General features: G+C 35.5%; 1 protein-coding gene across 24 annotated transcripts in view; it reads right to left on the minus strand.

Annotated features, from left to right (window-relative positions):
* CLIP-190 (Cytoplasmic linker protein 190) overlaps window positions 1–9,192 on the minus strand; it is a 31,377-nt gene extending 22,185 nt beyond the window's left edge. For 3 of the 24 annotated variants that reach the window (XM_070106869.1, XM_070106867.1, XM_036369609.2), the window contains exons 1-2: window positions 8,835–9,169; window positions 4,289–4,729 (exon numbers count right to left, since the gene is read on the minus strand). In XM_070106869.1, the coding sequence (XP_069962970.1) occupies window positions 4,289–4,604 (316 nt within the window). In that variant the 5' untranslated portion in view covers window positions 4,605–4,729; window positions 8,835–9,169. Of the gene's footprint in view, window positions 1–1,234; window positions 1,488–4,288; window positions 4,730–8,834 lie in introns of those variants that run through there. The other 21 variants (XM_070106868.1, XM_070106866.1, XM_036369614.2 and 18 more) reach the window with 17 other exon arrangements.
* Between the last annotated feature and the right edge of the window lie 4,288 nt (window positions 9,193–13,480).

Raw genomic sequence — 13,480 nt, forward strand, 5'->3', positions numbered from 1 at the left:
CTTCGAATTTTTTTATTTATTTATTTATTTCACTTTGTTTATGTATGTCACCGAGTATCGAGTTTATAATATATTCTTAATTAGTGGTTAACCGCAACAGTCGACAAATAGTATGCCAACAAACCTAATCATAAATACTCTTTAGTGAAGCTTAAAACTAGTATGGAGATATACTAGTCTACATCTAGAATTTCCTAAATAAAATTGAACTAGTCAGCAAAACACCAGCAAAATAAACACATACAACGACTTGTAATTTTTTTATTACTTGTTATTTGACTTTGTATATGTCGTATATGGTTTTTATGTACATATTTGTGTACGTACCCAAGTAGTATTTTTTTTTATAAAATAACTCATATTTTTTATCAAAGTGGATTGGTCGGGACTCTTCAAGATAATTACGAGGGAAATAATGTGTAATAACACATTGATTAATTCATATATACCATAGTTTTCAAAAAGTAAGATTAAGCCGCGTTTTATTATTTAGTTTTTGAATGTGTGTTTTTCGAAAACATTTGTATAAATATTGCATATATTTTTAAAAGTGTTATACATTTTTGCCTACATTGTTTAACACAACACAAGTTGACAACACAGTTAAAATCCCTTTATAAAACCCAATAGTACATTAAAGTATGACATTCGAAGAATGTGGTTTTCACGAATTAATATTATAAAATAACAATTATTTGAACGTGGCTTGAAAGAAGCTTGAGCTTATCCTCATAATTTGGTGCTGAATCATCCGGAATTTAAGAACCATTCATCGCTAGATAATTAGCTTAACACCGTGAGTTGTTTGAAATTTAAATTTTAAATTTTTTGGTACACGATCTTTTGCGAAAAATTCGGGTAATTTGTTACTGTAAAATGAAAACTATTAACAAATTTGAAAAAACTATTCGGCGTTACCTCGTAAATTGTGTACAGGAATATTATATTAAAATATTCGGTAATTTCATCAGTTTTGCTCCAATCGACTAGAAATATTATACACTCTATTTATAAATAAGAAATAAAACAACTTTAGAATCATTCAAACAGACATTTCAAAAAACTCTCTAAGGGGTTTGCCAATACTGTATAAACATACATACATATGGACAACTGAATCGTCTGAACATTACACTGAATACAAGAAAACATACATATGTATGTGTTGTAATTGTTATTTATTAAACTTGCATTTGGCTAATTCTACACAATTTTCATTTACTGGCTACATTACCAGTATTTCACTATTTTCTATCCCAAAATGCAGTCTTCTCCTAACGTCGTAAAATAATTTCTCACCGCAGTTTCAAGCGTTAATTTTTTTGTACTATATATATATATACAAATGTCTGTATATGTACGTTTTATATAAATTTCTATTTCGCATTAAAATTCAGGCGCGTACACGTCTGTCTCGTAAAATGTCGTTGGAGTAACTAAAAGTTTCTCCGAAGCACCTTAAAACGCTAAGCTTTGTTGTGAGCTACACGAGAGGTAGCACCGGCGATAACGAAAACAACAAAACCACACAGCAGTCAGACAACATCATCATTACTAAATTTTCAAGTAGATACATAAATGCTTATATAGTATATAGCAATAGTATAAAGTAAATGCCAAATAGCCTTTTTGTTAAATGACTTGGATTTGTGAATAAACAATTTACGATATCGTCACGCAAACCATACTACCAAAGGAAGGTGTGTGTAAGCGCAGAGCTTGGGATGCCTAATATTCGGATTTCTACCATTTTTATATTTTTGTAACAGGTTGCACAGAGGGTAATAGTTTTGTTAAACATTCTTGTTCATAAATACCTAAAGTGATTTAGCTTGGTAATTAATTAAGATAAAAACAAAAATATGTTTATCACAAAGCATTTGACGTGTTCATGTCCTCTTATTCATATGTAGGTGTTGTATAAAGAGTGGAATTTAAATAAAAGGGTGTTTTTTTAGACATATGGTTTTCCAGAAGAAGTAAACGCATACAATTTAATGTTACGGCCAAGAATTTAGCTTTTTATTAAGATGTTTTAAAAAATATTTCGGGCAAGTGATCCCCGCGGCTGGCTTGAATAAATTCCGGCAGAGAAGCCCAAATTTCGACCACTTTTTGTAGCAATTAAGGACGTACATATGTCAGCAATAACGCTCCAAATATTTTCTTCCAAGGCATCAATCGTTTCGGGCTTATCTGCGTAGACAAGTAATTTCACATAACCCCACAAAGAATAGTCCAGTGGTGTTTAATCGCACTATTTTGGTGGCCACGCCACCAATGGTTTCCTTCAATAAATTGATTGTTTTGTTGATTGTATGGTCTTGTTGGACCAAAGGTCGTCCACATCAACACTCTCTAATTCAGGCACGAAAAAGTCATTTATCTTGGCTCTATAGCGTTCCCCATCGAAGACGTATGGACCAATGACTCCCTCTGCTCATAGAGCACACCTAACAGTAAGTTTCATCGCTGAAAAAAATTTTCTTGTGAAAATTGGGATCGGTGGCCATCTCATTTTAGGCCCATTCTCTGAACGTGCGACGAACTTGATGGTCGTTCGTCTTCAATTCTTGCACGAGTTGGATATTGTAATCGTACGTGCGATAAAGGATGGACTTTTTCGGATCTTGTGCCATCTCTGCTCCACAGCAGCAATAGCGTGTTCAGTGCGCACTGTATGGCGTCTGTGAGAATGCGCATTATCCACTAGAGTAAACGTGGTGCGAAACCGATCCGTTTCGTTTTAAACACGTGAAATAACGGGCATTAGCTTTACAATTTTTGAACTTTAAATCCTAATATCTCGAAAACTATAAGTCTGAGACGGGTGGGTAGTGGTTTCACTCCAAGTACTCCGATCACTGGGATGGAGTCTGTGAAAGTGTTAATGACTCCACTGTGAATGGAAGGTCAGTGCGTGTCTGAAGTTAGTTGCATCCAAAGTCTGGTGAGCGTACTGTTCGATGTTGTCGACGTAGTCAAGGAAGGACCTCTTGCTGTTCCTAGGAGGCGGCTCCGCTTTAAGCAGATGATGGTTTTGCGAAAAAATCACAGTAGATATTGGAGAGGAGCTTGCTATGTTCCTTAACCGGAAGCATATGGGCCTTGCTGTGTAAGTGCTCAACCAAGAGGCATCTTGGAAAGTCCGGAGTGCAGTGTTCTGACACGTCTAAGGCATCTTCGTCTGTGGCTGTGTACTTTGGCAGTTATTGTGGTCGTATGAGGAGTGAAGGACCACAGACTGTTGAATGTTACAACTAAAATCTTAGGAATATTGACAGTCGGAATTTTAACGCCATCGACGGTTGCACATGCCATCAATTCCATTGCCTAACGTCAAATCATAAAATCAGCTATCCAGTGCAACCGGTTCGTACGCCAAATTCGCCAAATGCCACGCTCCCGGGAGCTCTAGGCGGTATTTATGGCAGTAATGTAAAATAAAGGTGGTAATGTGAAAAACTATGTACGCGCATTCAAAATCGATCATTGTATATTCTAAAGGATTGTCGCGCGTTCCTGGTGATAATGGAAAAGCCTTTAGGCCATCCGTTCCTGATCACCCTATGCGAGCGGTTAATATCTCTAATTAAAGTCTATACAAGTAAAATAGTTCTATACAAGTAAAATAGTTTCAGCTACCTATTGCGGCTGGTTTGTACGCCAGTGCCCGCAAAGGGTGTCACGGGTACTTATTAAAGTGCATTTTCGCACTTTCGTGTATACTGCTTTTAGATTGGTGCTCGCATAAATCGCTTTCCAAATATTGAAGGCAAAGTAAAACGCTTACATCTGAAAATAATTGTCTTTTAGCTGTTGATGTACAAAGGACTCTAAATAAAATATTAACGACACATTGAAAATTGTTGATTTAAAACCAGAGGCATAATCACGATATTCTTAAAATCTATTAATAGTGAAATTTCAGATAAAGTAGATATACAGGATACTAAAATTTGTATTCAATTTACATAGTATACAAATTTTTCAGAAGTATTAGACTGCATATTCCCCTGCGCTATATTATAACTCTGTAACCAATGAAGCTATTAAATAGCATATACGAGTAGTATGTTTGTACTTGTATATATAATTTTTAAATAACAACGTTTGAGGTCGCGAGGCGATCTCATTGAGTTATTTCTTACTGAATATTAAAATGTGCATCCTCAAATATCTCGGTAAAATAATACAAATCCTGTAATATTATCCAAACGTTACACTTTTAAATAATTTAATACAATACATTCTGAAACTTCTTTTGAATAAATAGTTCAACAATTACCTCGAGGGGGTGGGCCTGTTTTCGGAGCGGCGTGTGAGCAAAGTCGACCAATTTTTGAAATACTTCCAACTATGTCACTACTGTAATTAGTTGGTGCTCTTAAACGGCTTGTGGGTCCACCAGTTATTGATGAAGCAGGTGTTGAAAGTGTAGAAGTCGCTGTTGCCACTGGTGAAGATGGTGCTTTCGGTATAGATTGGCCATTTGATGGATATTTTGGTTCTAGCAACAACGTATCACCGTCAGTGGGTGGCACAGTTTCGGACGAAGATGACATTGGTGGAGGCACTTCATAATTACTTTTATCATCACTCATTTTTGTAATTTATTAGGATACAGTTTGTTATACTTTGTTTTACCGTCACTTTATAGGGTGAATTATTGCTATTATTATTCTTATTTTCTTTCTATTATAAACGATAAAGTCATTTACTCAACATACTAAAAAAAGATAATAATCATTCACAAAATATGCTTTATCGTGATTATCTAAAACAGTTATCGGCAGCCAATATCCCGCGGGTACACTCTGAGTATTCGTGTGTTTCACACAGACGTCTTGCGAGAAGGCGTTCGCGGAAAGTATACACATGTATGGTATATATGGTGTGAAGCAAAAAACCAACGATTTTAGAGCCCTTTTATATTGAGTGGGATTGAGATTTTTTCTTTGTAGAACACAAATAGGTATGTAATTTGTTTCATATACCAGTTGTTATTTGTTCATAATTTATAATACAATTATTTATATCTTTCACATATCATATTTATACTCTGTACAGGTTATGTACATAAATGATCAGCATGATGAGCTGAGTTGATTTAGCCATGTCCGTCTGTCTGTCTGTATATACGCGAACTACTCCCTCAGTTTTTAAGCTATCGATCGGAAATTTTGCACCTGTCCCTTTCTCATTAAGATGCTTATTTGTCTACGCGAATTGTGTTAGACTCGATGCAAATGACACACACATTAGGAGCAGAATATCGAGGGGTACATTGTTAAGGGCCTAACATGGCTATATCAAAGGCAGGTCGGACGACACTGTTTTGCATGATGTAGTGTCATGGCTGGAGGGAGCCCTTATGCACAAGGAATTTCTGCACAATATTTGGCAGTGGTTAAAGTCCTCGAAAAGTTTGAGGTGGAATCGAATCTCAAGCATATCATATGTAGTCTTCTTTGCGACAGAATGGTCGTAGCGGAGTGGGGTTGTGCCAAAAGGTTAATAGAGGAATTCCGCAGGGTGGAGTACTTTCCCACTGCTTTGGATCTTGATGGTAAACGACCTACTTAAAGAACTCGAGGAACGAGGCTGACGATGTTCTTATGGTTACCGAAAAATTCCTAAATACCGTCTATGAGTTAACAGAAGGGTACCTCAACGTTTTATTCAACTTGGCGAATAGAAACGATCAAGGCGTCAACCCAAGTAAAACTAAAATGGTTTTATTTACTAGGAGGTATTAGATTCCAAACGTGTGTTTCCGCTCTTTCGGGGGTTCCATCGGGTGCCTTATATTGATGCAGAGGAGATATAAGGAAAAGGTGGAAACTCTCACCAAAAGTGGTGTTTTGGCTCTACGAAACCGGCGTCGAGCCAATAATGTACTATAGTGTATTACGGTGTATTCGTCTGGTGAAGGGCCCTCGAAAAAGCTTCACTTGCTAAAAAGCTTGTGCGTGGCCAAAGAGCGGCTCTCATCGGAATCTTCGTTGCACTACGGACTACACCAACAATAGCACCTAATGCTATTTTAAATATTGCAGGCAGATGTATTGCTGTGAAGTCTGCTCTAAGGCTCAGGGAAGCTGGGTTTATGAAGGGGTCCAAACAAGGACACGCTGACTCCTTTAGCTGCATTCCTGAAAATTTGGATCACTGCATCACAGAAGCCATTTGTGACTGCTTTTTCTGACAAAGGAAATGTGGATGAAAAGAAATCGCTGGAGAAGAGGGCGGTGAGCTTTTTCATAAATGGGTCGAAGCTAGGAGGGAAGGTGAAAGGGATAGTTTTCCGTAAGGCGCTCTCCGTCAATCTTATAGCTCAAACAGTCACCGACATTCCTCCCTTCCGTACGTCAGCTGCTACGACCTATCTTATGAGAGCGCAATGTAAATGAACAGTCACCACCGCTACTACCGTCCGCTTCAACAGACCGTACGGTAGTATATCCGCGAAAATTGGAATTTTTCCGGATAAACGAGTGAGCTGAGAGTGAGAGAGAAATCTCTTGCAGCGCAGGGTTGTCAATCTTGATATTTTGTAGTAATTAAAAAATTAACTTGAATATATTTTAAATATTCCTAAAATAACTCAAAATCACAGTCGAATACACTTATTTATAAATAGGTAAACTATTTTTATACTCTCGCAACATGTTGCTACAGAGTATAATAGTTTTGTTCACCTAACGGTTGTTCGTATCACCTAAAACTAACCGAGTTAGATATAGGGTTATATATATATAAATATGCAGGATGAAGAGACGAGTTGAAATCCGGGTGACTGTCTGTCCGTTCGTCCGTCCATCCGTCTGTGCAAGCTGTAACTTTAGTAAAAATTGATATATCTTTATGAAACTTGGTACACATGTTTCTTGATACCGTAAGACGGTTGGTATTGCAGATGGGCGTAATCGGACCAATGCCACGCCCACAAAACGCCATTAATCAAAAACAAATAAATTGTCATACCTAAGCTCCACAATAAGATACAAGGCTGGTATGCTTTTAGCACCTCTATCTACGGTGTGAAAATGGGTGAAATCGAGTGACAACCCCGCCCACTCCCCATGTAACGTTACTGTTAAAAAAATTAAAGCGCGATAAATCAAGCACTAAACACACCAGAGTCAATAAATTTTAACACAGGGATCGTATGAGCTGACTTTATAGGAGCCGCGTTCGAAATTAGACAATGGACCATAATTATCTTCTCATATTTCTATGCTATAGTGCGAAAATGAGCGAAATCGGATTACAACCAGCATTTTAAATTCCATCTGATGTTTTCACTTTCCAGTATGCAAATCAAACAACAATGATTATATCGGCGTAAAACTTTGCGTGAATAATACGTTTAAAGTATGCCACTTTGTGACCAAAAATTGTCTAAATCGAATCAAAACTGTTCAAGCCTCTAGGTACTGAATATGTGGACCCCAGTGCCTACAGCTGACTTTTTACCGAAAATATCGGTCAACATAGAACAAGGCGGCAAGATCCACAAAGAAATCTAAAACTAGTATACCATTTGACTTTGCGAGTATAAAATGTTCGGTTACATCCGAACTTAGGCCTTCCTTACTTGTTAATAGTTGGATTTTAGTTTCGAAATTTTACATTATGAAAAAATATAACTAAAAAACTAAATGTGTGAAATATCGTGTATACAAATAGAACAATGGCAACATTGGTGAAATGAAAACAAAAGAAAAAAACTGATTTCTGCGTTGTAACTGCGGGTGTAACTTTTGACAAATTTGGTTTGATACGGTAAGTAGGGAAGGAGGGAATGTCGGTGACTGTTTGTGCTATGAGAGAACAATCTCTTGCAACGCAGGACTGCCAATCTCAATTTTGTAGTAATTAAAAAATAAACTTGAATATATTTGAAATATTCTTAAAATAACTAAATAACAGTCGAATAAACATAATGATAAATAGGTAGACTATTTTTAATAGTTGGATTGTTTTTTTTTTTGGTGAATCGAAAACAAAAGAGAATAACTGATTTCTGCGTTGCAACTACGGGCATAACTTTTGACAAATTTGTACGAAAGTGAGGAATGTCTTAGCTTTAGTCTACCTTCGGCGGACCAGAAGGCATAGCCGAAACGGAGATTAGCCGTCTCAACAAATTTGTTATAGGCTCAAAGCGCTTTGTCGATCTGTAAGGGTCTTATTGTGGTGTTGTGGATTCCAATACACATATTTGCGTGGTTGTCAGAATTGTAATTCTGATTTTTAATGGTGTCACAGAATCTGTTTGAATTTTTGTCATTTCGAACATATGAATAAACAATATTTGAATCAGCTGTTTACTAAGCGACTATCTTCTTGTATTGTTTCTGATAACAAAACCGATAAGATTGGTTACCGTGACATCCAAAACCGATACAATTTCTGTTTCAAACGTCAAACCAATAATATCTAAATTCATGACCCCTACTACTTTTATTATCGGTTTCAATTTTGATTCCGCAACCAGATTCTTAGAGAATAATTTTATTAAAAAAAACCTGCCATCAAAATGGTTTGTTATGTCTGTAATATGTTACGGTTTCTCGAATTAAACTGGAGATAATCAATAAATGATGTTTGGTTCTTCGATAAATCGATTCACAGTTCCATCTCTAAAACCACCAATTTGAGAGTTGGAACCAATGTACAAAGCACATTACAAAATAAACAAGTATTATCACTTTTTGAACATTGTTTATCTAATTTAAAGTATTTCTTTTAGTTAGAATTAAATTACAAACTGTATTATACATTTATCACAATTTTACAGAAATATATATATTTTATTTATATATTACTTGTACTTTATAATATGTGATTTTATTTCACTAAACACGATACTTTCATGTCAATTCGCATTCATTATAATTCGGGAGTGAGATTTGCACATTTCTTCTAAGCACTTGGTGGTCATTTAGCAGAATTTTCCAAACGATTAAACGGAGCGAAAGTTTCCCGAATTTGTATCAAACAGCATTATATAATTTTAAGTAAATAAATATTACTATTACTATTAATTACCCGTTTGCAAACAAAAATCACAATTAATAAGTTAACTGAAAATGAAACTGTCATATATTATAGCCAGGGAATTCAATTAATTTAGCTGACATCAGAGATCGTATACGTTCTCTCCATATTGTCTTGACGTTTTGCCCTATTACAATATTCTATATAAATTATCATAAATCTGTTGAAATCAGAAATACAGGGTGACACAAAATAAAAATATATACGGTTTTTAGACAGTATATAATATTTAATAATAAATCATTTCTAAATAGTAAATGAGTAAAAGGCTGAATAAAAGGCAGTAATTTTTTGAAAGGCGAGTTTTCAATCAACTGATTTCTCTTTACACATTCTAATAATAATTGGTATCAGAGATAGAGAATTTTTAGATATTTCTCCGTTCTCTGGCTTCAAAGCTTCTACAATAATACGAACTAAGCAACTCTACCTTTTCGTTTTTTTTTTTTTGCGAGGAATTTTGGCGAAAAGGAAATATAAAAAATCTTCTACCGAAGCGAACAGTTGTGGATGATTAATTTCATAGAAATTTGCGATTGAAGTGAATTAGATTTGTCAGTGCCAAAAATTACAATTTAAATAGTGGTAAGTGACATATAAAACATTTTTGGAACAGTTTTAAATTTATTTTAACTCAATACGTATCACTTTATATGAGCACATATATTTGTATGAATTTACATTTAAATAAATGTAAGAGTAAGGAAAGCATTGGGCAACTTGCCGAAATAGGAAGAATATTCAATGCCGGCTTTGGATACATTTGGAATTTTGAAGTGTTTGTGCATTCGTTTATTAGACAGGATGATATTGAAATACAAAGTTGTGGAGTATAGATATCAAGGCCATGAATACGTATACTCAAGAGATTTGGGCGTGATTTAACCTCACAATCCGTAAAGAGAGGTGGAGAAATGCATATTTATTTGTGAAGATGTGGTCAAAACCACATACAAACGTAGGTGTAGCTTTTCACTGGCGTTCCTCCAAGAAAAGAGAAAAAACAAAATTAACACAATAGGACTTGGCAGCTGTTTGATTTTATTAAATGGAAAATAATTTTATTTTTGGTTGATGATTTAATTTTTTATTACATTCAAAGCAAAATTCAGATTTTTATTTTCATAAAAATGCATATACCTATTACAAGTACTCACTAAGATATCACTTACATACTATGTACATATATAAGTAGGTACATATTTTTGTTATTGAAAAATATTAATGAATTGGTGCCTCTACGTTCATAAGTATTTAATATGAAATGAATAAATTAAAGAGTTTATATTCATTATCAAAATTTTAAATTAGAAATGGCAATTGTAAAGAGGGTACTGATCAAGATGTTTTTTTAAATAATTGAAGATATGATAAATGTACAAATATAATTTGGGTCGTATTATATAGTATAATTTTTATTGGTTCAATTTTCTATAAAAATGTGGTAATATTCACTGTTGTATAATAAATACTTCATAGTTTCTAATTTTTGATAAAGAAAACTTGAAACTTAGAGACATACATCTCAATAATAACATTAACTTTTTTTAAATTTTTTTATGGATACATTTTGGGAAATGTATAGTTTAGGTCCCCAACTCAGGAGGCCTCAAAAATAAATTTTTTTTTTAATCGTCTTATTTTTACGCGCACATTACAAATCCGTGAGCGGAAAGTGAATTTTTTGGATAATTTATGTATATATATACAAATATATTTAAGGCACTTTGCACATATTTTTCAAGTCACTTAGTTGTTGTTGTAGCGGCAAAATTTTGCATAATTTAGATCACTTAGCTGTAATTACCAGTTCAGTGAGCTAAACATTTTCTTGTGAAAAAATATTCTGAAGAAATGTAACAGTCACAACTTCTTTTACGCCGCGACCTGATGGTATAAACGAATATCGGAGATCGTCGAACTCCATTTCGCACTGGCAGCCGCGCTTCAAAAAAATAACCCGAGACACGTGGACGAAAACGCCAAACGACTAGAGAAATCGATTACCGCATACTCCAGCCGCCTAAAAAAGGTCTTAATGAGCCATCTTAAGAAACAAGCGTCTAGATCTTGATATTAGTGACGTAACAGTTCGTAGACGTTTACTTGAAAACAATTTATTTTTGCGAGGTCCTCGAAAAGTTCCAATTTGCCAAAGGAACAGTCCGATTGCCCCATCTAGAAATGAAGAAATATTTTGTAGGTACAATTCAATTGTATTCACTAACAAATACAAGTCAAAACAATCTACTTGTATTAATTTCAAAAAAACAAAAGTAAATATAAAAAATCAGGTAGAATTCAGGAATCACAATAATAAAAATCGAAAATATGTAATAAATATATAAATATAAAAACATAACACGACAATACGCGTGGATTAGTTAGTTGATTATGTATATAATTTTGTGTGATAACGTCATAACCATAAACTCATGATTCGTCAACATTTATGACCCTCAGGAGCAGATCTGGGTCGTCGCAGACTGAGTTCCAACATCTGAACAATGCCACGCCCCTATTGGTGCTAGGCGGGTGATTGATGATGCAAATGGAAGCCCTGAGTGTCCTCTAAACGATGGAATTTGTTTGACCCACCTAGCTTATATACTCCGGCCGCTAGAGGTCGCAGAAGGGTGGAAAAACACCTGTGTGCAGGGCAAAATTACCCATGGTGCATTCTATAGAATTTCCACGCTCCTGGTGGTGGTAGGCGGGTGGTTGATGGTGATAATGGAAGCCCCGAGTGTCCTCTAGGTGATCCACTTGGTTTTATCCCCCCCGCTCATATACCCCCTTAACTGGAAACACAAAAAAGGCAAAAAATTTAGAAATTTTGAAATTTTCACTTTTTTGTTGATTGCCACTCACCTGTTCAACCTATATCTGAGATTGGCAAACTTTGCGGCGACCCGACTCATACCCAAATCATTGGGTATTATTAAAATCGAATGGCACGAGCCAACTCTCTGAGAACATTTCGTACCAACGATAAACGTTGCTTTTGTCAAAGGCAGCTTCATCATATGCCACGGTCAACATTCGGAATGCGTCCGTGCACTTAATCTTGTTTTTCTCACAAAATTGTATACAAATTATTTGAACCATTTTTTGGAATAAGCAAAAAATCGAAGACGAACCAAAACGGATCCAAGTAAAACAGCTGTCAAAAATTAACTAAACATTCAAAATGGCCGATCTTGTCAGCATAAGTAACTACCGTCTCTAAATAAAAGCAGTAGCGGCAAATTACTGTCAAAAATTCCTCATGCCCATATAAATATTTTGTATGGCGCATATCTAAATAAACGTTGAGCATTGAAGAATTCGATTTTGACAGCGCGGTAAGAAGTAGAGTTGGCTGCAGAAAACGAAAAAATTAAAATTTTTTGAAAAGTTTCTTGATGCGCAATATTTAATGCTTGTACAAATGAATATAAGTATTATTAATAAATTAATGGGTTTACATTTCATTTCGGCGTTAAACTGAGCGGTAAAAAAAAGCGCCGCTCAACGTTTTTATTTAGCTGGCGTATGTAAGGGATATGAATACCAACATAACACAACAAAATAATCAAAAATTGAATACACGTAGCCCGCGAAAATTCAAAATTCGCGATACTTTTTGAACAAACCTTGTACGAGGGCTGCTACATATATTTCTGGGTGCAATCTGACATTTCCATTGGAAAGTGTAATGTTTTTTAGCATAACATCACTCAGAACGTTTTGTCATTTAATCGTGAATTGTTTTATTTACAGGGAATTAAAGGCCAAAAAATGAAATTAACTCGTGAAAATTTTCGTGCGATCATTTTTCACAACTTTCGACGTGGATTATCACGACAAGAGTGCATCGATGAACTAAAATCTTTGTATGGCTATGAAGCACCATCCTATAGCAATGTGAAAAACTGGTACAACGAATTCAATCGTGGCAGACGCTCGCTCAAAGACGAATTCCGTGAAGGTCGTCCAAAAACAGCCGTTGTGTCAGAAAACATCGATGCCGTACGTGAACTGATAATGCAAGACCGTCATGTAACATACCTTCAGATAGAGGCATGCCTATGCATTTCTCCCACCAGCATACATTCGATATTGCATGAACACCTGGCCGTAAAAAAGGTTTGTTCTCGTTGGATCCCGCACAATTTGACAATCGCTCAAAAAAAGGTTCGTGTGGATTGGTGTAAAGAAATGCTGAAAAAATACGATCGCGGTGCTTCAAAAGACGTTTATAAGATCGTCACAGGTGACGAATCATGGATCTATGCGTATGAGCCCGAAACAAAACAGCAATCGACCGTGTGGGTCTTCCAAGACGAGCCAAATCCAACGAAAGTTGTTCGTGGAAGCAGCACTTCGAAGCAAATGGTCGCCTGTTTCTTCGGCAAAACTGGTTATGTGGCGA

This window comes from Bactrocera oleae, chromosome 3, assembly GCF_042242935.1.
Source record: "Bactrocera oleae isolate idBacOlea1 chromosome 3, idBacOlea1, whole genome shotgun sequence".
In the NCBI taxonomy this organism is placed as follows: Eukaryota; Metazoa; Arthropoda; class Insecta; order Diptera; family Tephritidae; genus Bactrocera; species Bactrocera oleae.